At 38.9% G+C, this 24,503-nt stretch overlaps 1 protein-coding gene across 2 annotated transcripts; it reads left to right on the top strand.

Moving 5' to 3' along the window:
* Positions 1 to 10,243: 10,243 nt before the first annotated feature.
* Positions 10,244 to 14,539, top strand: LOC116122085 (cyclic nucleotide-gated ion channel 1-like). 2 transcript variants are annotated; one of them, XM_031408000.1, is made up of 5 exons: positions 10,244 to 10,501; positions 13,165 to 13,276; positions 13,351 to 13,590; positions 13,677 to 13,967; positions 14,217 to 14,539. In XM_031408000.1, the coding sequence occupies exons 1-5, from the start codon at positions 10,434 to 10,436 to the stop codon at positions 14,436 to 14,438; spliced, it is 933 nt and encodes a 310-aa protein (XP_031263860.1). In that variant the 5' UTR covers positions 10,244 to 10,433; the 3' UTR covers positions 14,439 to 14,539. The 2 variants fall into 2 exon arrangements, with proteins under 2 accessions (XP_031263860.1, XP_031263861.1); XM_031408001.1 differs by having other exon boundaries at positions 14,266 to 14,283.
* Positions 14,540 to 24,503: the final 9,964 nt, after the last annotated feature.

Genomic DNA, 24,503 nt, shown 5'->3' on the forward strand with positions numbered 1-24,503 from the left:
CCTTTTGGAAGCCAAGTATAATCAAGACGTAGCAACTTTTCCCACTCAAGGTGGACACTCAAAAAGTTTTAAAATACCATTTTTCCATTCAAAGTTTATATTTTATTACTATCTAAAGCTGATTATATCCTATTTTGACGACAAAAATTCTCTCCGTTATCACCATTTGAATCTCTAGTTTCCTCTTTACAAAACATCTCTCACTCCGGCATCTAATTTTTCGTTGATTGTGAGTCATCGTAAAACTATGGTTTCCTATTTTTAATTGATTTTCGACTAATTTTGATGGTAAATATTTAATCGATCACCACTATTCGATTCACTGGTCTCCACTCTACAAAAACACTCTCACCCTGACTCCTTGTAACTCACCGAACGCCGGTTAAAAAAAGTGAAATGTATTTTGGGTATTAACATAATATAAATTTTGAATAGAAAAGTGATATTTTAGAACTTTTTAGGTAAAAAAGTGTCATTAAGGCAAACCTTGGGTGGGAAAAAGTCGTTTACTCTACAATGAAATCACCTAATTTATCATCATCATACTAAATATAATCAACATAGGTTAGGTTACAAATTTGGAGAGTAAATATTTGAATTAAATTTATATTCTTACCAACCAAATACTTGTCAGATAAGGTTATCGAAAAATGGTGTGAAATTAAAAGATTCCAAGTAACAAGTTCATAATTAGACCAAGAAATTTAGTGGGCAAATGGTCCATCAAAGGAAGAAACGGTAGACTGGAATGGAATATTCAAAACTCAATTGTTTTGAACACAAGTTATACTTTTTATAACCAATCAAAGTTGAGGCTGCTGAACGAAGTCAAGTTGATTATATACAAATCAAAGTTAGTTCATAAAAACTTATCCACCGGGTTTTCCTGATGTTGGTGGTGCGATCTCTTTCAACAGAGATGGAATCAATTTTTTTAGATGCACTTTAATCTGGCCAAACTTATTGATAAGTATATGTGGCCATCCTGGTTAAAAAAAAAAACAAACAAAAAAAACAAGTAAGTCACTTCAAAATCTAAGCAGAATTTTTCATTTTTTAACTCTTAACATATTGTTATCTATTAATCAGGTTACTTCTTCTCCTGAAACCCACATATTAATTAATATACCACTTGCATCAAGCTAAGTTTTTATTTTTTATTTTATTTTAGGTTAATGGATGCTTCATTGTTTGACGGCAGTGTACGATATCGTCAGTATCAAGGGGAACAGTGATCAAGAAAGCCATTTCATTTATATACAGGTGTACCTTTTATACAGTCAATTAGGAGAAGATAATTATCTATTAGGAGAGAAGATATTTAGATTGACTCAATTTGGAAAGAAGATATTCAGATTGACTTAGATTCTAACTAAGGTAACTAAAGATCATGTAACTTCGTAATCTTATGTATTTGAATCTTATCTCAACTCTATCATATAAATGGGTGTTATATAAACCCATTATAACTTGTTTTCAAGGGGGGTTGGGCAATTGTTCTAAACTAATTTTCCTAAGAATTATACTGTTTTTTGTAAGCTCTAAAAAACAATTAAATAATAGTGGATGTAGGCTCAAGTTCTAAATTGTCGAACCACTTTAAAAATCTCTTTGTCATTTACTTTATTGTATTTATTATTCATTTACTGCTGGTTATCCGTAATCACACGTGCATCTATTCTAGGTCTGATAGGGTCAATCAGAATTCTCTGGTTGATGCAGATGTCTGTATCAACAATACCTAACCATGGTTCACTTTTTTGTGGGTTACGCATACATATTAGTATTGTATGGTGAAAGCTCTCTCCATCACCATTCATTCATTCATCTTCTCTTTTTGACTTGTTCCCCTTCCACGTAACTTGGAGAAAAGAAATGGCTCTGATTGGTTTTAACGTTGTTTTTTAAATCAAGGTTAAAAACAGTGTAAAGCTGAGGGTTTAGATTAGTCCTCTAGATTATCTCGGATTTTAATATTAAAATAATTGATAAACTTTAGGTGTAATCCACATAGATTAAATCTAATGTAATCGTGCTTCTGTATAATAATGGAAGCCGATGTTATTCCAAAATATTATTTAACCAAAAGTGGATTCTTATGCAGCTTTTAAGTAAGATAATTAGATATAACAAAAGACAAATAAGCTTTTAGCTGAAGGAGAAACTGAACCATTTTCTATGATCCAAGATCTCTCCTCTGTATTTAAGCACCCTTTAAATATGTGCTTAATATCTCATGAAGATACGGAAACACAGTCGACTAATCGCACTAGCTTAAATTAAAGAGCTAAATTGCCCCAAGAAAGGGTACGTATCAACTACACTATAAGCATTCAAAAGGGGTTTCCAGTTTTAGAGAAGATATTTCTGGTTTTTTGCATATGTCAGTTTGAGGAATCACATGATTTGCTGCATTGAATCGAGATCCACAAGAAATGATAATGAGCAACCATGTCATGTGATGGTGGAAGCATCTAAATTCTAATGGTGATGAATAGCAGAAGTTAAACATGGTTTATCTTTGGTGGGGGGAGAATTGCCTAGTTTTGGTAATGGAGGAGTGCTTACTGCTGCATGCTTTAACTGTCATCACATGTTAGTTGAGTCTTGGAAGTTGGAAATGCTTTATAAAGTCAGCAAGAAGCAGGTCGAATTTGTTTCGGTTACATCTGCTACCAATCATATTGTATAAAATTCATACATTTACAGGATATTTATTACATTCTGATTATCAACGGTAGCAAAGAAAATGATTGTGATCATCCACCATTGAATGTAGTTTCTAGTTTTAATACAAGAAGAAAAGAATCGACCGAATCGCTCTTGATCCAATATCGAATTTACTAAAGATCAAATACTCAAATATGTTGAAACTGAAAATCAAACACACCATAATTAAAGTATAAAATAAAGACAAACACAATGATTTACCTTAATTCGTTTTAATTAAAGAATTACGTTTTCTATTCAAAGAATTTTATTAAATATCTTAATTCTGCAATAAACTAATTTTAAACCAAATTAGATATTGGCGGAGAATAATCTGTCAAGACTAAGAGAATTATACACCATATTCAACAAATTGGCAGAGAATTTCTTTAACAGAGATCTCATAATTTAGCTTGAAATATTACAGAGGAATTTAACTAGCATATTACGATTAGTTTTAATTTAATCTTCAAAATGAATAATGGAAAGACGTGGCAATTCTTTTCCACTCTAGACAAAGAGGAGACCAATAGATGGGTTTTAATTTGGGCTACGAGCTTCGGATTGGCAATATTGGTCTAACGTAAACTAAAAAAAAAAATTCCCTGTTTTTATTTCACAAAGAGCAGCAACTGCATGTTGGGGATTAAGCTTCCTCTCTCGTCAGTTGATGGAATTCAGTAGATTGTTTGATCCCCGTCAGTCATTGGCTGTGGCAGCAGGCATGCGCAGGTTCGTTTGGGTTTTTGTGGTGTTTGACTTTTTTTTCCGTTTTTGTCGGTTATTTAACAATGCTTCTTAATTGAGATATCCATCAAGTATAACACATTCAGCAATATTCTCTTAATGCTTATAGAATTCAAACTTGGGAAATAACCACTTTTGCGGGTTATTTAATAATGGCTGGTTGTCTAATCCAAGTAGTTGATACATAAATAAAAATGAATTAGAATCTAGAGGTGGGCAGGGACCAGACCCAATCAGGCCTGGGTTTGGGCCCTTTCAAGGCACGGACAGGTCCCATGGGCCCAAACAATTTTATTTACCCCTTTTATTTTTTATCTATTTAGAGATTTAATCAAAATTATATATAGGGTCTGTGTAATTTTTTAGGCATAATTTGTAAATTTTTTAATTAGTTAGTAAATAAATAATTAAATATAAATGAGTGATTAAATGTTAATGAGTAATGACTTAATTATTAATTGGTTATAAATTTAGGGTGTTTTTAATTTAAACTTTAAGGAGATAATAATAATTTAATTTTAATATAAATATAATATTCACACAATCACACTTCACAAATAAACAATTAAATAAATTTGATTTTATTAAATTATTAATAAACATCATCAACAATATTTACATCCTCCAAATCTGTGTCTCTGAAGAGATTGAGTAGTTTGGGATCTTCAAGATGTTGTTGATCTCTTCTATTTGCATGAGTCCAATCCCATAAACATGTCATGACTTCAACCATCTCACTGGTTAAAGAACATCTTCTCTCCTCAACAATGCAACCACTAATTGAGGATGTTGACTCGGATGCAATTGTTGAAACTAACACAGATAAAATATCGCGTGCCATTTGAGCTACTGTAGGGAATTGACTTCATTGTGGTTCCACCATTGAAGCACATTCATCTCACATTTCTCCTTTGTGGTCATGTAGGACATGTCCATTTATAGGTACTGATGCAGTTCATTTGGCCCAAGTTGTTGTACGAGCTGCTACTTTCACCACCACCGCTGCCGCGTTCCACAAAACTCCATATGCTCATTCCTTGCCATCCTTGGTCTTCATCAGGGTCCTGTTGCTCATCTCTGCTGGCGTTGGATGCTCCAATGTGCCTAGTCTGATACAAAGAAAAAAGGTTTTCCAATTTTCTGTTAAAGTCTATCAAATAAGAACTATAGTCATATTGTAAATTATGGCCTATCTTAGCAACCGTACAATTAAATACGCTTAATTTAAATCTAGGATCTACAGTAAGGCCTAATCCATATAAAAATGAATATCTAACCAATATTTTTGGTGTTTTTTTCATTGGAACAACAATGTCGTGCAAATCTTGATTATATCTATATGTAGCAAAAGTTGTAGAAATTCAAAGTAAAATATCTGACGCTATATTAGTAGTAGGATAATAAATAACACTTAATATATTAGTGAAATCGTAAAAAATTTTAAGAAATAAAAAAAAAAGTTTGCAAACCATCCAATCAGATTCGTTGACAACTTCCCCCATATAGTTCTTCCAGTTGACAAACTCTGTTATTTGTCTTGCAGTTGGTATAACTTTTTTCTAACATTAGGTACGTGGAGTTCCAACGGATAAGCATGTCCATATATAACATCTTTGGTTCAATTAGCAGATCCTTTTAGTGACAATTTTTGCAGAATTCAGTCCATCTTGAATTGCTACCGGCGATAAATCTGATAGCCACACACACCATTTCAATCCTCAAATGTATAGCTTTTAAACATGCTTTAACAATCAAATTGATGATGTGGCAAGCACATCTCTGGTGAAAAAAAAATGTCTTTACCACGAGGATCCAATCTATTTTCAAATAAATAAATTGTCGAGGTGCTAGCAGTTGCATTATCAAGCGTTAGCGCCATAACTCTCTCAGTTAATAAATATTCTTGCATTTTTTTGAACACCCCTAGATATTATCATTCATAAGTACTATATTTAATAAGATAAGGTGCAAGTATTTTTCTTAGAATTTTATGCCAAATATATACCTTCAATTTAGTACATTGTTCTAACTGAACTTGGTTTGCTTGTTGAACTTGAAAAAAAGAGAAACTAACTAAATTGAATTTGTTTGCAAAAGTAGGAAAAAGAGTGGTTATGGCAGAAAATAGCCCAACTATAGCCACAACCTTCAAGATTAATTAAGTCAAGTGAACTAAACTAAAACTTTAGTTCACTTCACTTAATATGTCGTACAAAACCAGTATGCTAACTGGTAAATGATTCACAACAGTAACTATTTTTTGAGGTATATAGTCATGTACAGTTGTTGTGTTTGCCAAATAGTGTAATGAAATGGGAAACTGGTTAGCAATTTTACTTCAAGTGGTTAATTGTTGGCTTTGGTCAAACAAGCTTTGACCAAGCTAGCTTGAATTCGAGCTTAATTACCCTCCAAATAAACCAAGTTCGAACTTGATCTTCATTTCCTAGGTTGATAGGCTTGGGCTCGAACTCGAGCTTGTTCTTGTAGCATTGGAGTCGAGCTCGATTAGCCAAAAACTTGGCTTAGCTCGGCTCGAATACAATCCTAATTTATTGGTATGCGATGTAAGTGGCAAATTTTCAAATTGATGGGGGTAACTTATGTTGGAGTTGTCGACCACTTCAACAATAAAGGGCCACGCAGATGCATTCTTTTCTCTTGTATGAGTGATAGCAAATCATAAGGTAAATTACATAATTATAAACGAGAGTCTGTTGAATGTAGCTTTGTTAATTGGGTGAACCAAAGTAAATTGCACTTATACTTCTTTCTCTTTACTTGATTTATATTTGTATGTGTTTTCTGTTTTTTAGTTTCATATTACTCTTTATTCTTTCAACTTAGTTGTTTGTGTTTTAGGAGGTGTAAATGATATTAACCCTTTTTCTCTTAAAAGACTTTTGCGTTATATATGTTAATTTACTAAGTTTACATTGCCAAAATTAAACATTAAACACCTCTCCCATTGTGTCTAGATGGCAAACCCTTTAGCCATTAGGGTTATCTATATCCAGAGGATCTTGTGTTTAAATCGTGCAATTACCTTGATTTATTGGGCTTGTAAGTATTTTGTTGTCCCGAGGATACATCAGTTACCTAAAAAAAAGAAAAAAATTAAATGTGAAATTGCAAGGAAAGTATCAAGAACAATGAGACTTGAAAGTGAGGTGAAACTACAAGGATACTTGACTTGAAAGTGAGGTGAAACTACAAGGAAAGTATCAAGAACAACAAGACTTGAAAGTGAGGTGAAACTGCTAGGAAAGTATCGAGAACAATGAGACTTGAAAGTATAATATGTCTCGCAAGAAAGACATCTATCATATTTTTATAATTATCTTGATTTGTTGGGATTGTAAAATGTTTCGTAGTCTCGAGGATACCTTAATTATCTAAAAAAAAAAAAAAAAAATTAAACGTGAAACTGCGAGGAAAGTATCAAGCATAATATGCCAAATCTGAAAACTTGGCAAAAGGAAGGAATCAAATGATTGGAAGGAATCACTTCTTTTTTCTGTACAAAATTCGAGGTGGTTCTAAATTGAATTACTTTTAATACATCCCCTGCTTTTGAGTCAAAATGAACTAATATTAAATTCATTCACTATTATGAAAGTATTAAATATCGAAGAGTTGTTACTGCTTTTACAGAATTTGAAATAAAAATAATTTTGAGTGCATGGTTCGATATTATATAAAAGAGCTTTTGGAGAAAGTGCATGATAATTAAAATTTTAATGTTAAGTGTTCTTGCCAATTATTTGATGTTAATGTGTTAAATTCTCTTTCTTTGTGCATGATAATACACTTTATGCAAAGTCCCAAATTAAATTAATACCATAACCAAATTTAAAGATTTATTAAGGTTTACAAAATTGAGAACACTTTCTGAACAACATCTGACGGGCTCAAACTCTAATGATAAAATAAATAAATAAATTAGGACCCTTTTCACCTGTCTTGGAAAGTCTTTGGAACTTACGGCTATTATTTATATAACTCTTTAGGGTGTATTTGGATCAGGGTATATAAGATAACAGCAATAATCTTAATTTATTTGGCTAGATTTTGGTATTTGGTTTGTAAGTAATAAAATATAATAAAAATCTTTTATTGCAAATAGTATTTACTATTGGTAATGTTAGGGGTTATCCGATAACCCCCTCGGCCGAGATTAAAACATTACTAGGCAATCTTTTTTTTAATACCTATTTGCACTTAATTAAATATCATTTCGAACACAATTACCCTCAAATGTCTACCAAATAACAATTACTCAATCCCTTACATTTGACAAATTAGCTAAAACACCACAACCATAAAAAAGTTTACAAGTTAATAGAATACCCCCAACCACCCAAGACCACCGTCGATTGTTACTCACCACCACCAGCCGCCGATGTCATTGGCCATAATGGTGCACGACCAACGGGATTTGACTGGTCGTGCACTGATAAGGCTTTTTTCGGCCATGGATCACAGCCAGAAATGGTCAGATATGGTATTTCTATGGTCGTTTCACGGCCATAGATCTGGCCTGAAATGGCCATAGATCTGGCCTGAAATGGCCATAGATCTGGCCGTGAAATAGTCATGGATTTGTGATTAATGATCGAAAATGGCTTTGCTGGTGTACAACCGACCATATACGACCAGTCTGCGCCATTCCGTGGACTGTCGACGGTGGTAGTTGGCAGTGGTTTGGGGTGGGTGGGGGTTATTTTACCACAAATTAAAGTTTTATATAGCTGATGTGTTTTAGCAAAATTTCAAATACAGGGGGTAAAAGAAATGACTGAAAAAATAATATTAAATTAATATTTGAAAATGAGGACAATTTAATAATCTATATAACATACTCATCCATTGATTCTCCCAACTAAACATATTATTCATCAATTTATTTGAATCAACTAAATATATTTTTTAAATATTTCCAAAGCGATATATATATATATCATCCCCTATAATAAAACATTATATCAACTAAAAATAGGGGTTTTTATATATTTTATATAGAATCTGACTTACGGTACTTCTGTAGTACGTAAAGTTTGCTTTAAAAAGGAAAAATAAAACAGCTTTATTCTTGCCATATTCACACGCATATATCTATTTTTATATAATAAACAATAAAGAATCCTGCACTTTAAAGAGGCTTGCCCAGTCAAATTTGCAAAAAAATCAAAAGTTTAATTGCTTCTGTTGCTCATCAGATTTTGTGTTTTTATTGTTGATCATGTAAGTGATTTTTTTTGCTAATTGTGGTCCGGATTTCTGGACCATTTGACTCACTGCAAAATTTGTAGTTACTATTCAGTATTCGTCGACATATTTTTTGCTTCTAACTTTATGGCACATTTTTTATTCATTGATCAGGCGGCCCGACTTGACTTTGAATATAGGTGATGGTGCACATGGCCAATTTTCTGTTGACAAATGTCGAAATGAAACAAACTGGAGATCGAAAGAGTCCCAAGAAAACCTACCTTCTTGGTGGATCATTAAGGAACAACTGAAAACTTTTTATCACAATGCGGAGAAAAGAACAGCTGTAATATTAATCAGTGTCATCATATGGGTGGATCCTTTCCTCTTATACATTCTGGAGATTAGAGATGATAAAAAATGCATTTTACTTGAACGGACGACTCCATATATCATTTGTGCTCTCCTTACGATCTTTGATTTCTTATATGTCCTCTCGTATGGACGTCGGCTCGCCGAACTGTATGAAGATTTAGAAAGGGATGTAATAACAAAAAGGTGTTTCTGGTTATTTAACATATTGAACATTCTTCCTCTTCCACAGGTAAGGCATGCAATCTCTCTCTTTCGCAGCAAAGTCTTCTTAATCTTTGTCTAATCATTTTCTGACTGCATGAATTTGTATACGTAGGATTACTCAAACATACTAGCTAAGATGAATTCATCTGTATATGTAGCATTAGTCATATATACTATAACATATTTACCGTAAAAACGGACTTCGATCCAATAAAATGATATTGATGTCTTTGAGTTTCTCGCACATTATTTTTCTTTCGAGTTTCCTAAAGTTTTGAGTTTTTTAAAGTTTCTTATATAACCCAATCACATTCTCTAACCAAGCCATGTGACTAAAATTTATCATCAATCTCGTCCACCCTATATGTGTAAGTTTGAATTGTTACATTAATGTATAGCAAATATTTGCTATACATGATTAAATTTAATCTTTGTTTATATTGTCCTACATAAATATAATTAATCTCATATCCGTTGTGGACTCCAAACTGTCTAGGTGATGATGATTTCTCTTCTTTTACAAAGAAAGTTGAGCTGGCGTATTTGGATTGCAGAATTCGTGCTAGTATTGCACCATGCGTCAAGATTCTTTCAATTAATGTATATATGGGGGAGAACATGGCGCCGTAGAGATGCCTTCTTTAGATGGACGCTCAGTTTCTTTTCCCTTTACATAACTGCCAGTCATGTGAGTCTCATTTCATAGATTAGACATACAATTACATACGAAAATTCTCAGACGCAGACATCTTAAATTGTTTTTTTTTGTTTTTTTTTTTTTTTGCTTTAAATCTGACATCCATTCTCTAAGCTATGGTAAAGACAAAAGTTCAGCCAGTTACCTCCATCAAGAAAGGAAATTTTTTTATTTTGGTGTATTCCTACCATCAGGGATAGATGTTTGGATTTTAAAAAAATCACGACGTCTGTAGAAGAGAATGATTATATATAGATTAACTATTATCTTTTTGGCGTTTTAGTTATTTGCAGGCTTGTTGTATAACGGAGCCATATACACCGAGACAAAATGCTGGAAGGAAACCTGCAGAAAACATAAACCATGCAGTATTGATATTTTCAATTGTGATGACAATCCAAAAGAAATCAATCTTCTTAATGATTTTTGCTCTAGAAATACCACACCCCCCTATGATTTTGGAATATTTCTTGAAGCCCATCAATCTGGAATGTTGCAGCAGAGGAGTTATGCTGAGAAGATAACGTTTTTCTTCAGATGGGCCTTGCAGAATATCAGGTTTGTGCATAATAACGCATGTTGTTCGTCAGATCCACGATACCACAGATATCATTCTTTATTGAATTGTCTTACCATATTTGACTTATTTTCTCAGGACATGATTAAAATATGTTTGGGCTAATACTACGCTGACAAACGAATCTCATAAATTTTCACTCACAAACCCAACATGTCATTGAGTTGACATTACCACGTTAACTGATGACTTTGACTAAACATGAATGGTTGTTCTTTAGGGAGAAACGGTCGTTCCTTATGAAGAAATTATTGTTCCATTTATAAAGAACGGTCGTTCCTATAAGGAATTATTGTTCCTTATTAATGGAATAACCATTCCTTATGGAACAACAACTCCTTCTTATGGAAGAAGGAGTTGTTGTTCCATAAAATAGAACAATAGTTCCTTATAAAAGAATTGTCGTTAGTCTTTAAGAACAATTGCTCTTTTATAAGGAATGATCGTTTCTTATAAAGAAATGACTGTTTGTTTCTAGGAACAGCTGTTCCTTGTACCTTCATACCTGTTGCATAAGGGAAGGAATGATCATTTCTTAGAGAAGAACAACATTCTTTCTGTGAGACACGACCGTTCATAAAAGCTATTCCTTCCATGAGGAATGGCCACTCATAAAAGTCACGTTAGATTTGTGAAAGAAAGTTTGTGAGATACGTTTGTCAGACTATCTTTATTCATTTACTAATCGTGTTAGGTTACTTAACTTTTGTGATATGTTTCCATTTGGTAGCCCTGACCTATCCATTATTGATAGTATAATCTCCTAATATGGAAATTATGCAACTACCCATTATTGTTCTTTGTTTTCACTTAGATTTCAGATGTATGAATATATATGTATATATTATGATAAAAATTCTCAAAATGTGACTTTCACATTTTCTTAAACCTATAGTTTTGCTTAACAACTTGACAGGGGTTCCGCAAGCGTACAAAATCGTACAAGTAATATAATATAAGTATGTGAATATCAAACCCTAAAAAATTACTAGCAAACAAGTACCAAAATAAATTATCCTATTACTATTTGATTAATCGAAAATTATAAGAATAAATTAACACATTAAAACAATTAAAACTAAAAGAAAAAGAATCACAAATCAAATAAAAGGCTAGTTATAAAACAATTTGACTAAACCTAGGACACAGATTTCACACCAATTTAATCCTATGTATTAATAATTATTGTTAAAATTATTAAGCTTTTTCTACATGTCAAACTCCCTAGAATTCTAATAAATTTCTTTCGAACAATTACCAGATTAACCATTTATTACTAACCCAAGATATCTCTAAATTGGATCTAAGTTTTAAGAGATCATTACGTTCTATAGAATTTACCAAAAGCCTCATAAATTGCAGTAACCTATCTTTAGCATTAGTTTAATCTATGGTTTTATTACATTAGACCAACTAGATATCATCTCTCAATCTTAACTTAGTCCATTAGATCAATCAACTCTTGGTACCAAAAGAATTGAAGCATTAAGAACCATAATAAAACTTAGAAAAGAATGCTTAACAAATATTAACAATAATCAATCAACACATATTCATAAACTTTGGTTACATCTTAGCCCTAGAAACTTTATTTAGTTTATAATAAAATAAAAATAAACAACCATTGTAAACATAAGTTCAAGATAAAGATAAAAGAAAACTTCCCTAGATGATGAACCAAAACCCCAAGATGTGTTGTTTTAATTTACAAATAGCGCTCATCTCCTCTCTATCCTCTTCTCTCCCCTTAAATAATAGCTAAAAACATATATTTATAATGCTAGGGTTTTAGGAGTGTGTTTACAACAATTGTACTCAGATTAGAACTATTAAATCCAAAAAATTCATAATTACATAAACCCAGATTTTTTTAGAAATCGTCGTCATGTCACGGCATGAGTTAAATGTGCTACGGCATGTGCACAATCTTCAATTTCATCTATCGTTGTGCCACGGCATGGGTAGAACTTGTGCCGCTACACACAAAGATGCTCTTTTTCTTGTATGAAGCTTTCTGAATTTGCTAAAGTCTTCAACATACGAATTATAGATCTTTCCGTTAGCTTTCCAATGCTTCAAGAATCATCACCAAAAGAGGTCTACAGCTCCAGATATCATTGAAATACCAAGGCATGCTCAATACTTAAAACTATTTTCCAGATTTTGCAATTAATCTTCAAAACGTCGTAACTTCTTCATTTTAACTCCGAATCTCAAACCACTTGTTTTCAGTTGTCACAAATTCCATCGCCAACATAATTATTCATCTAAATATTATTTTTAAGCATTTATAACCTGAAAATACATAAAACATACTCATGATTCCATAAAGACATTTATGAAATAATTAAGCCAAATCACACAACTTAAACCTAATATCTCACAAATAATACCAATAAACTACTAAGTAAAAGGGTATTTTTAAGTACTTCACAACTCAGTCCAGACAAATCTTCATGGTTGTTTCTTATACGAGAAAGTTTTACTGGAATCTTGTTTTTTAATGTTTATAATCAGCGGACCAATAATAAACATATTATAGGACTTTAACATCCGTGTTAAATGAATATAATGATCTCATCAACACTTGATTTAATTATAATCTGATATATGTATACATACATTTGAATTCAATATTTTGCAGTAGTTTTGGTCAGAACGTCCGAACAGTTCATCAACCAGAGGGAAACATAATGGTACTTTGTATTATCTACACTGCAGTGGTGTTGTTCTTCTTTCTGGTTGGAAAATTGCAGGTTGGTAAATCCTTTTCCTATGTCTTATCACTCATAATTTTGCTAAAAATAACCAAAAACATAACATGAAACAGCAATCTCTGCAAGCTGAAGATGAAGGATGGGCCCGGATACAGAAGTTGGGAGAGATAAAGCGATGGAAGCCTTTTGAAAATCTTCCTGAGGATCTTAAATCTCATTTTAAGAATCAGATTTACCGCTATGATGTATTGGGGGAAATTAAAGCCGTTAATATAGAAATTATTTTCAATGGCCTTCCTGAGAAACTCAGAAGAAAAATGAGTTACGAACTCTGTAAAGATCTACTCGAAAAAGTGAGTTTGGACCTATGACTTTGAATCTCAGTCTTGTTCTCGTTCTCATTCTCATTCTATTCTGATTCTTGTATGTGCATTAATTGGTAGAACAATTTAAAGGGTTGAGTGAAGAAAAAATGAATGCTCTGCGTGAACATGTCAGGCCAGTTTTCTTTCCTCGGCGCAGTCGTATTATCCGAGAGGGAGACGCAATTGATGAGATGATCTTTGTGGTGCAAGGCAGGCTTTGGAGCTACACGTCGAGGAGTGACGGTGGCAATCAAAGAAATGAGTATTGGACAAATGGTGACACGTGTGGAGAAGAACTTGTGGATTGGCTTCAGGCTGATCCCTGCAACTCTGACCTCCCAATCTCAGTTAAAACTATTCAAGCGGTAAGTGATGTTGATGCCTTCATCCTTATGGCACATGACTTGAAAATGTTATTTGCTAATATTTAACTATTGATCCAAAACGGTTGTAACCTTCATATTTGACAAGTAAATTACTTTAATTTATTTTTAATTTAAAATCATTTAATCACCTTAAAACACGTAGTTTGTATAAAAGAACTTATATAAAAAAGTATATTCATAAAGTATTATTGATATTTGTTGATGAGGAATCTGGTTTTGAATACATAGAAAGGTACAACTAGACAACTTATGATAACTGTTATGCCTGGAAAAGTAGAGCTGATGCAGAGCCCAGTTAGCACAAATGGTCAGAGTCTAGGCAGATCCTACAGCCAGTCAGGCGCGACCACGTCGCATGTTGGCGTGAGCAGCATGCTCCTACCAGTGCAGTGGGTGCACGCCAGACTGTTGAGAGGCTGGAGGCCGTCCACGTGTCCAATCCCTGCATGAAACGAGGAAATCATACAAGTAGGTGGATAACGGGATGCAAAGAAGGATTTGCATTGTACCTGACCCCTTTTTATGGATTCAGTAATCATTACCTCAATGTATCCCACTATAAATAGAGAGCTTCTCTCTTGTTTGGGGGATTGGCTCATTTTTTACTCTTGATTAGCTATCTTCTCTCTGTAATAGCTTATTCTCTCTCTCTCATTTGTATTCTCAACACTCTATAGTCAGCTCGCTAAGTCGCGGCCTGATCTTCCAAATATAAATACAATATCAGTGGACGTAGGATTCGCTTGTTTAAGCATCCGAACCACTTTAAACATTATCTTTACACCATTTACATTCTTAATCCCCCATTCACGTGTGTCTTCTGGGCCAGCTCAGCATTTCACATGTGTGTTTAGTTGGTGTCAAGATCATGCAACAACAGTTTAGCGCTAGAAGGAGGGGCCTAATATAGTATTCGTCCTTCATCAGGAGAATCTCTGTTTAACTGGTCCTACAACAGCAAATGACTAGCTGACTCGAACCTGAGCGAACCAATCATGTTGCTGAGGAGATCCCCAGGTACAAGACACTTCTCCCGAGGTGCCCTCAGTTCCACAAAATGCCATGAGGGATATCCCTTCAAGCTCACAACTTGACCCTGCCATCATGAGCTACCTGGAGAGGTTCAACAATACTCTCCAAACCGTTAACCAAAGGTTGGACCGTTTGGACCGGGGCATACCACCCGAATCAAATAGTGTGGTGCAATCGCAAAAAACACTTACAGGTCACGTGAAAGAGCATCAAAGGAAGGGTAAGCAAGTGGCGAACAACAGGCCTAAGGGCTCCAAAAGGCCGGCAAACACCAACCACGTCCTGAATAGAATACCTGTGGCGTTAAAGCTCGATGAAAGGTCGCATCCCGAGCCTTCCCACGCCACGTCACATGAGCACTCCCATAAAAGTGCTAAGCGGGACGATTCTCATCATCGCCAGAATAACGATCCCGATCGTCATCGTGCGGGAGGTTCCCACATTTCACGGGGTGGTTCGTACCACCACGAAGGTCGTGAAAATTCCCTGCACCATTCATCACCATCACACGACTCTAGCCAGCGTGTGTCAAAGGCGACCGGAACTGCCGGCCAAGGCGAAGAGGAATCCGACCTCCAGACTTTCCTCAATCGCAATCGCAGGGCTTGAACTCGCATGGGGGAAAGCAATCCCCAGATAGCTCCGCTGCCTCAGATTGAGGAGCTACAGCGAGCTCTAGATCAACTAAAAGCTCAGCAAAACGAGCAAGGGCAGGTCGCAGCAGCGTCTCCCTTCTCTCCAGCGGTATTAGCCGCCCCTCTCCTGCCAAGATTTAGAATGCTCGATATACGGGCGTTCGATGGAAATTCTGATCCGCAAGATCACTTATACGAATTCAACGACCTGATGGAGCTTTACCAGGTTTCAGACTTGGCAAAGTATCGTTGTTTGGCAGTAACCCTAACCTCTCATGCCAAACGATGGTTCAGGTCGCTCCCAGTGGGGTCGATCAGCTCGTGGCCTCAGATGAACATGACGTTCTTGAGACACTTCAAAGCGAACCGAAAGTTTTCAATGCCTTTAAGCTACCTCAGCAACATAAGGCAAGAGAGGGATGAATTCCTCCAGTCCTACATCGACCGATTCCATAGAGAACTTAATAAGGTAGCTCACACTCCCGAAGAGTCTATTCGGACTCTCATTATAGTGGAGTTCGCCCACAGACTGACCTGTGGAAAGAGCTATAGGCTGAGGATGATGTTTCCCTCATCTGCTTCTACAACCTTGCGGAGAAGTACCTCCGTATTAAAAACTCCGTGGCGGTGCTCCACCATTGCGACCCTGACACTTCAAGTAGTGCGCCTAGTCGGGGGGAAAGTAGGAGAGTTGATCGCAGATGGGCTAATGACGATCAACGAAAAGGAAAGAAGCCACGGTTCGAGCCCAAAAAGTCTTATGCTCCAATTCCTCATCGCGATCGCAACAGGAATCAGTATATGCCTTTGAATACGTCTGTATCGGCTATTCTTGACAAGTCAGAAGAAGCTGGCCTGCTTGGAGAGCCTGAGCCCATGAAAAATTCCCCATCAGCCAAAAATAGTAAAAAATATTGTCGCTTTCATCGGGATAATGGGCATCACACCGATGAGTACCGAGCTCTCAAACAGGCAATCGATGACCTCATCAAGCAGGGGCATTTCAAAGATTATATTGATGACTTCACTCCCATGCGGGAGAAAAATCAAGGGGAACTAGGAAAGAAGCATCGTGATCGCAAGGGTATATGTAGCGTCGGAATGATCTTTGGGGACCGCACCTCGCGGGGAACTCGTGAGGTGCCCAAGAAAGATATGCCTGCGTAACCCATCACGATCCCATCAGTGTGATGAACACGACACGATGACCACCAAAGGTTAGCAAGGAGGAGGAAATTACCTTCTCCGAAAAGGACGCAGTTCAGTTACATCATCCCCATGACGACGCTCTTGTGATCACGTCCCTGATAGGGCGCTTCGACGTCCACAGAATGTTGGTGGACAACAGAAGTGCTGTGAACATCCTGTTCCAGACAGCTTTCAAAAGAATGAACTTGGACGAGGCCGACCTGAAGCCCGCCTCGATCCCTCTATACAGATTTACAAGGGACCACCTAATCCCCAAAAGAACGATCTTGCTTCCAGTCACACTGGGTGACTCTGACGAGGTGACCAAAGTAACTGAATTCTTAGTAGTAGATTGCCCGTCTGCTTTCAACGGCATCCTGGGGTGATTTCTATTAAGAAACTTCAAGGCGGTCACTTCGATATACTATCTCAAGATGAAGTTCCTCACCCCGACAGGGATAGGGGAAGTTAGCGGATCCCAGCACATATCTTGCAATTGTTATGTAAGGGTAGTGCAGATGGCGTGCAAAGGGAAGGGCATCTCGCGCGGAATTCCCCGACAGGCAATGGCGATCAGCCGAATCGAGCCGCAGCCTGGCCCAGCCGAGGATAATATGGATCCTCATATTCAGGAATACCCTTCCAGTGGGCCAGTTGAGGATCTATCTGAGGTGTTGGTCGACCAGAGCGAGCTGAGCAGAGTGTTGAGGATTGGGAGCAATCTCAACCCCCAGCTCACTACCGAACTGACCAACTTCCTTAGAGAAAATATTGATGTGTTCGCATGGTCACATGTAGATATGGTCGGGATTAGCCCGAATATTATTTTCCATGCCTTGAACATCGACAGTGAAGCCAAGCCAAGCCAGTCTGCTAGAATAAAAGAGCGATGGATCTGGAGCGATATGCTGCCTTGAAGCATGAGGTAGATAATCTCCTTCGGAATAGATCCATCTGAGAAGCGCTCTATACGATCTGGGTTGCCAACTCGGTTCTAGTAAAGAAGCCCAACGGAAAATGGCGGACCTGTGTCAACTTCACCGACCTCAACAAAGCATACCCAAAAGATAGTTTTTCCCAGCCCAAGATCGACCAGCTTGTGGATGTCACCTCCGAGTACAAGCTACTGAGTTGTATGGACGCGTACTTGGGATACAATCAAATTCTGATATACGTGCCAGACGAAGAGCATACCTCCTTTGTTATAGATCGGGAGCTGTATTGCTACAAGGTTATGGCTTTCAGCCTCAAGAACGCTGGCGTGACTTACCAGCAGCTGATTAACCAGATGTTCTCCGAACAGATCGGGAAGAGAACAGGGTCCAATGGCCAGTGTATTATGTGAGCAAGTGTCTGTTGGATGCTGAGATACGGTATCCGAAAATGGAACGATTAGCTTATGCCCTACTGATCGTTTCCAGAAAGTTCGACCTTACTTCCATGCCCATACGATCTATGTAATGACCAATTACCCACTTAGGTAGGTCCTCAAGAAACTAGAGGCATCGGGTAAGTTGCTTAAATGGGCCATGGAATTAAGTTAGTTCGATCTGAAGTACAGACTGAAAGCAACCATCAAAGGGCAGGCCGTTGCCGACTTCATATCAGAATTCTCATATCATCCGACGAATGAGTCGGAGCAACAGTCAATGAATTCATTCAGGAAACTGCCTAAAATCTATCGACCTGGAGCCTCTACGTCGATGGATCATCGAACAGAAATAGGGTCGGGGTAGGTCTTCTCCTTTTGAGTCTCGAAGGGACTCGCATTCATGGCATTCTCCAATTCGGTTTTAAGGCGACCAATAATGAGGCCAAGTATGAACCTCTACTCGCTGGATTGCGGTTGGCCAGAGAAATGGGTTCAACCATGATCAGCATCCACAACGACTCTATGCTGGTCGTTAACCAGATTTTGAGGGAGTACCAAGCCAAGGAAGAAAACATGATCAGCTATTTGAAGAAAGCTAAGGGCGCGCTCGAGTCGTTCAAGCACTTCACCATCACACAAATTCCTAGAGATAGCAACTCTATGGCAGATGCCTTGGCAAGGATAGCCTTGTCATTGGATTCAGATGCACCGGAAAGCATTCCTATTCAGTTCATCTAGACCCCCAGTGTTAGCCCGATCGAACAGGCCGTGAATGTAACAAAATCAGTTTTCTGGATGACCTTTATCTTTCAGTATCTCAGAGATGGGACCTTGCCCAACGACAAGGTCGAGGCAAGGACCCTGCGAATAAGATCTGCTCGTTACACCCTCATTGGAGACCGACTATATAGGCAAGGGTTTAGCACCCTTCTCTCCGATGTGTAACCAGCGAACAGACAGATTACATCATGAGGGAGATACATGAAGGGATCTGTGGTAATCACACCGCCGCACGATCTCTCACCAACAAAGTTGTTCGTCAAGGGTACTACTAACCCATAATCCAAGAGGACACCTACAACTTTGTCAAAAGGTATGACAAGTGCCAGCGGTTTGCGAACATACCGCGAGCTCCTTCCCACCAGTTGATAACCATGACCAGCCCTTAGCCATTCTCCATGTGGGGAATCGATCTCATCGGTCCCATGCCAGTTAGTAAAGGGGGAGTCAAGTATGCCGTGGTCGCGGTGGATTATTTCACCAAGTGGGTCGAAATAGAACCGTTAGCCGCGATCATGACCAAAAAGCTCAATGATTTCTTCTTCAAGAACATTGTGTGCCACTATGGTATTCCTCATACCCTTATCTCAGACAATGGTAAACAGTTCGACAATGAGGAGTTCAAGCAGTTTTGCGACGAGGTGGGTATCCATAAAAAAATTGCCTCATTCACAAGACCACAAGCAAATGGTCAGGTTAAAGCTGTCAACAAAACCATCAAGCACACTTTGAAAGCAAAACTTGGCGTAGCCAAGGGGAATTGGGCTGACGACCTTCCCGAAGTCCTATGGGCATACAGAACAACTCCGAGAAACTCTACCTTAGAAACCCCTTTTTCGCTAGCATATGGCTGCAAAGTGGTGATCCCTGTGGAGGTAGGAACCGGTTCACTTCGGAGGGACCTGTACAACGAAGCCGACAATGAAGCGCTTATGCGCATAAGTCTGGACCTAGTTAAAGAACATCACAGCAAGGCTCAGCTAAGAATAGCAGCCTACCAGCAACGCACGAAAAGGTTCTTCAACTCTAAGGTCGGAAGAAGAGACTTCTAGGTCGACGACCTTGTTTTGAAGGAAGTTCTTCTCGGTACTAGAGAACCAAGTGCGGGAGTTTTGGGATCAAACTGGGAAGGCCCATACTGCATCGCCAAAGTTATAAGACCGGGGACTTACCATTTAAAAAGGCTGAATGGTTCTGAAGTACCCCGAGCTTGGAATGCTGAGCATCTCCGACCTTATTATCAGTAACTCCGAACTCAATTATTTCCTTGTAAAGGTCGATCTTAATTTTTGCAATCTGTAATAGCAAGTGTACAATTCTGTTCATTTGTAATCATTTTCCCATGTATACAATTCTGTTCGTATAAATTTGTACCAATACTATTATAAACAGTTAGAATGTGATCTCATATGTAAAGAATGCAGAAATCATAAATACTCATTAAAGATTGTGAAAAACAATATCTTTATTCATGAAAGGGAAAAGTACATAAGCCTAAAGGGAGAAAACAAGAGAAGCGGATCACTGATCCTCATCCCCAGGCTGGTCGCTGACCGCCTGATCGGGCGTGGGCTCCTCTGGAGCGGGCTTAGGCTGTTCCTCTTCCAGGTTAGGTCCCCAAGCCATTTCCTTAGCTTCAGCCTATGCCATGGAAGCAAGCTCGTTTCGGTACTCGTCAGGGAGGTCGGACAGATCTATCTCAGGATTCCTCGAAAGAAGGGCAAAGATGGACTAAATTGTCAATTCTGTAGCCCTATTCTTGATCTCTGCCTCTTTCTGCTGTATCTCTGCAGTTAGCGAAGTGACACAGCCTCAAGTGAAGTGGAGCTCGGCCTCAAGTGCTGACCGCTGTTTCTCAGTATTCTTCCACAACTCGTCCCTATCCTTTTCTGCTCGCATGGCCCTCTCATAGGTCGTTTGCAGTGCCTAGTCTTTCTCGCCAGCCTCCCTGGTGAGTTTGGCCATGGTAGTCTGGAGGTCCTTCACCTCCTCGCTATGCTTCTCCAGCTCGGACTTCTGAAAGTCCACCGCGTGAAGTGCAGCATCCCTTTCGGACAAATGCTGCTTCGCCTGAATAATGGATGAGTCCCTATCTGCTCGCGCGACCTCTAACTCTCGCTTAAGTCGTGCATTCTCTTCCCTTACCTCCACCAATCCCTCGGCAGGCCCCAGCTGGACCTTCTGCAGGGACAAGTGCATAGAGAACAGGATCTGCATAGCGAAGAGAATGAAGTTATTTATATCACATAAGCAAATGTCCTCGCCAAGGGTAGCTCGTTTACCTGGCTCAGGTGGTGAAAGGACGTGGTCATCAGGTCCATGGTAACGGAAGCCACGAACTGCTCGAAAGCCTCCACAAGCTCGCATTCAAGCAATGCAAAGACCACCAGCTGTAGATGGTCTGGTAGCTGTCCCATTGACTCCAGGACCGGGGTGTCGGTGCCCGTAGTGGGTAAAGTCCCCCCTGCCAGTTCTTTTCCTGACCTCCTCCCGGGGACCGCGGTCGCCTGTTGTCCTACCTGCTGACCCCCAGAGGCGATAGAGATACCGGTTGTACCCCTAGCTGGCCCTCCCGAGCAGAATGCTTGGTAGGGTTGCGACCTCTCGGGCTGGATGCCCAAACCCTCTGGTTCAGACTCTGACACTTCGGTCTGAATCTATCTCCTTTTTTTAAGCCTCTGGGTCGTGGTTTTTTGCTTAGGGCAAGCAGTGCCCTTAGTTCGGGTCGGATTGGCTACCGATGTGCCCCCACCGAAGGGACCGCTGGGAGCCATTCCAGCCGGTCCGGTGGTACCCCTTCGGGGGAAGGAAAATTACCTTGGTCGTGGTGACTTGGGCACTCTAGGAGGCATGATCGCTGCATGCGAACACCGTTAGTAAAACAGCTCCCTACGCGAAAAGTATAAAAGAAGTCAAAAAACTTACTCGGCGGGGTCTCTAAGGCCACATCTCGGTTGAAGAAGCCGTACCTCCACAAATTTGTAGTTGTCATGAGCAGCCTCGCGTCGCGATTTGCTTCGGATAGAAAACCAAAGGTCGTGATTCTGTCCGGGTCCACGAGCAGCTCTAAGCTGGTTCGTTTTGTTAACTGCCAGAAAAATGAACAACTCGTTAGCGAAGGACAAATCAAGTCAATAAATTCGAAAGGAAAAAGAACCTACTCGGCTCCAGGAAGCAACAAATGCCGTCGTGACGAAAGAAAAAGAACTTCGTCTCATACGGTCCTACGTTACTCGGGTAACTGTGTATCCCCACTTCTATGGTAGTTCACCTAGACAAGTAGTAGAGTTCGCCTAGACAAGTAGTAGGGATCTTTGTCTTTGCTCTTTTTTAGAATATATAAGCAACCGAGTTCTACCGCGGTTAGCTCGCCTAGCCCATTCTCACGGCACGCGATGTACATGGCAACGATAATCATGTATGCATTCGGTGTGAGCTGCATTGGTGCGATCCCGAAATGATTGAGGACCGACCTGACAAAGGGGTGGAAAGGGATCAACCCCCCCACCCTTGAAAATGTCCTTAGAGATCATGGCCAACCCTCGTGGCAGATACCGAGCTGTGTGTGTCCTATCGTGAAAGACCTCCACGCTGATAGCGTACTGATCTACCACCCTTTTGAGCTCTTCATCAGTAAGTACTAAGAAAATCTCTCGAGTGGGGCCCACAGGAGCATCCTGCACGGACGAACTGGTACCTTCCTCGACTCTGGTAATTGGGCGGTCCATCATCCCGAGGTCTACAAAAGCGACAAGCAGGGAACCATTCAGTCCCCGTACGCTATTTCGTATGATGACGTGGAGGAGAAAAATAAATATTTCCTCCCTTAAACCCTAACAGAATACTTAAAGGGCCACCATCAATGGATATGACCCATCGAAGGATATTCCATCTCCGATGAGCTACCGACAAAATCAAACCAAAAATAGGAGAAGGGAATCGTTATTAACTCTTGAAATGAGACAGATGGACTGTTTTGCCTCCGAATATCAAACAACCACCATTCTGGAAGACAAAGAGTCAAAATTCGTGAAAGTCTCTTGCTCTCTTTGAGAGTGAAAGTACTGTGACTTTGCCTGAAGAGGGCTTGAGGTTTATATAGTTGAGGAAGTGGCGCTTTGGTTTCCTGAAGTCAAACGACATTTGGGCGGAAAACACATCTGACCATTAATCGCGACCACGTGTCACGAATCAATGAGGAAGAGTGGCCGTCACGCCTTGAGAAATCAGACCGTCATCCCCTTCCATTGAAACACTCAAGCAACAGCACGTTTTCCCTCCTCCGCATTTAATGCGCCCATGTCCACATTTAATGCTCTATTAGGGAATGTCGTTTCAGCATGACTAGCATTTAATGCGCATGGCTGGCACTTATTACGCTTAAGACATGTCTGTCAAAGTAAAATGTGCTTCATTTAATATATCCGCTGCAAAAGTGCAACGGATAACATCTGAAGAGGTCATTATGAAAAATACTCTGTTTTGTAAGTCGCGAAGCAACATAACTCTTCAACCTAGTCTCACGTCGGTTTCGAAGCGATGTGATCCTTCGACCTCAATAGACATCAGCCGCGAAGCCGCGAACCATTTATCCTCTTAAAAGCTGCTAAGTGTAAACAGGTCGAGGATTCCATCTAGGTCGGAATCATAATTACAGCACTGGATACCCAAATCCAGGTCGCTGACTATAAGGACAAAGGTCACCCCAGGTCGCATGCGAGGAAATGTCCTCTCGACCTCCTTCGCGATCAAGTCGCTTCAAACAACATCTCTTCAAACACGTCATATCAAGGCATCTATAATTTCCAAGGTTCGATTCTCAAACCTTAAAAATTAGGGGACTTCTGTTATGCTTGAAAAAGTAGGGCTAACACAGAGCCTAGTCAGCACAAATGGTCAGAGTCTAGGTAAATCCTACAGCCAGTCAGGCGCGGCCACGTCGCATGCTGGCATGAACAGCATGCTCCTGCCAGTGCAGTGGGTGTGCGCCAGACTGTTGAGAGGCTAGAGGCTGTCCACGTGTCCAATCCCTGCATGAAACGAGGAAATCACGCTAGTAGTGGATAACGGGACGCAAAAAAGGATTTGCACGGTACTTGACCCCTTTTTACGGATTCAGTAATCATTACCTCAATGTATCCCACTATAAATAGAGAGCTTCTCTCCCATTTGGGGGATTGGCTCATTTTTTACTCTTGATTAGCTATTTTCTCTCTGTAATAGCTTATTCTCTCTCTCTCTCATTTGTCTTCTCAACACTCTATAGTCAGCTCGCTAAGTTGTGACCTGATCCTTCAAATATAAATACAATATCAGTGGACATAGGATTCGCTTGTTTAAGCATCCAAACCACTTTTAACATTATCTTTACACCATTTACAATCTTAATCCCCCATTCACGTGTGTCTTCTGGGCCAGCTCAGTATTTCACACGTGTGTTTAGTTGGTATCAAAATCACGCATCAAACTTATATAAAAAAGTATATTCATAAAGTATTATTGATATTT

This window comes from Pistacia vera, unplaced genomic scaffold (genome assembly GCF_008641045.1).
Source record: "Pistacia vera cultivar Batoury unplaced genomic scaffold, PisVer_v2 Contig1314, whole genome shotgun sequence".
Classification (NCBI taxonomy): domain Eukaryota; kingdom Viridiplantae; phylum Streptophyta; class Magnoliopsida; order Sapindales; family Anacardiaceae; genus Pistacia; species Pistacia vera.

What these genes read in the sequence shown, in the direction of transcription:
- LOC116122085 (XM_031408000.1), top strand. Translation starts at nt 10,434, where the DNA reads ATGTTGCAGCAGAGGAGTTATGCTGAGAAGATAACGTTTTTCTTCAGA. An exon ending in TTCTGGTTGGAAAATTGCAG is followed by an intron (nt 13,277 to 13,350) that starts GTTGGTAAATCC and finishes AACATGAAACAG; the next exon opens with CAATCTCTGCAAGCTGAAGA. An exon ending in GTAAAGATCTACTCGAAAAA is followed by an intron (nt 13,591 to 13,676) that starts GTGAGTTTGGAC and finishes GTGCATTAATTG; the next exon opens with GTAGAACAATTTAAAGGGTT.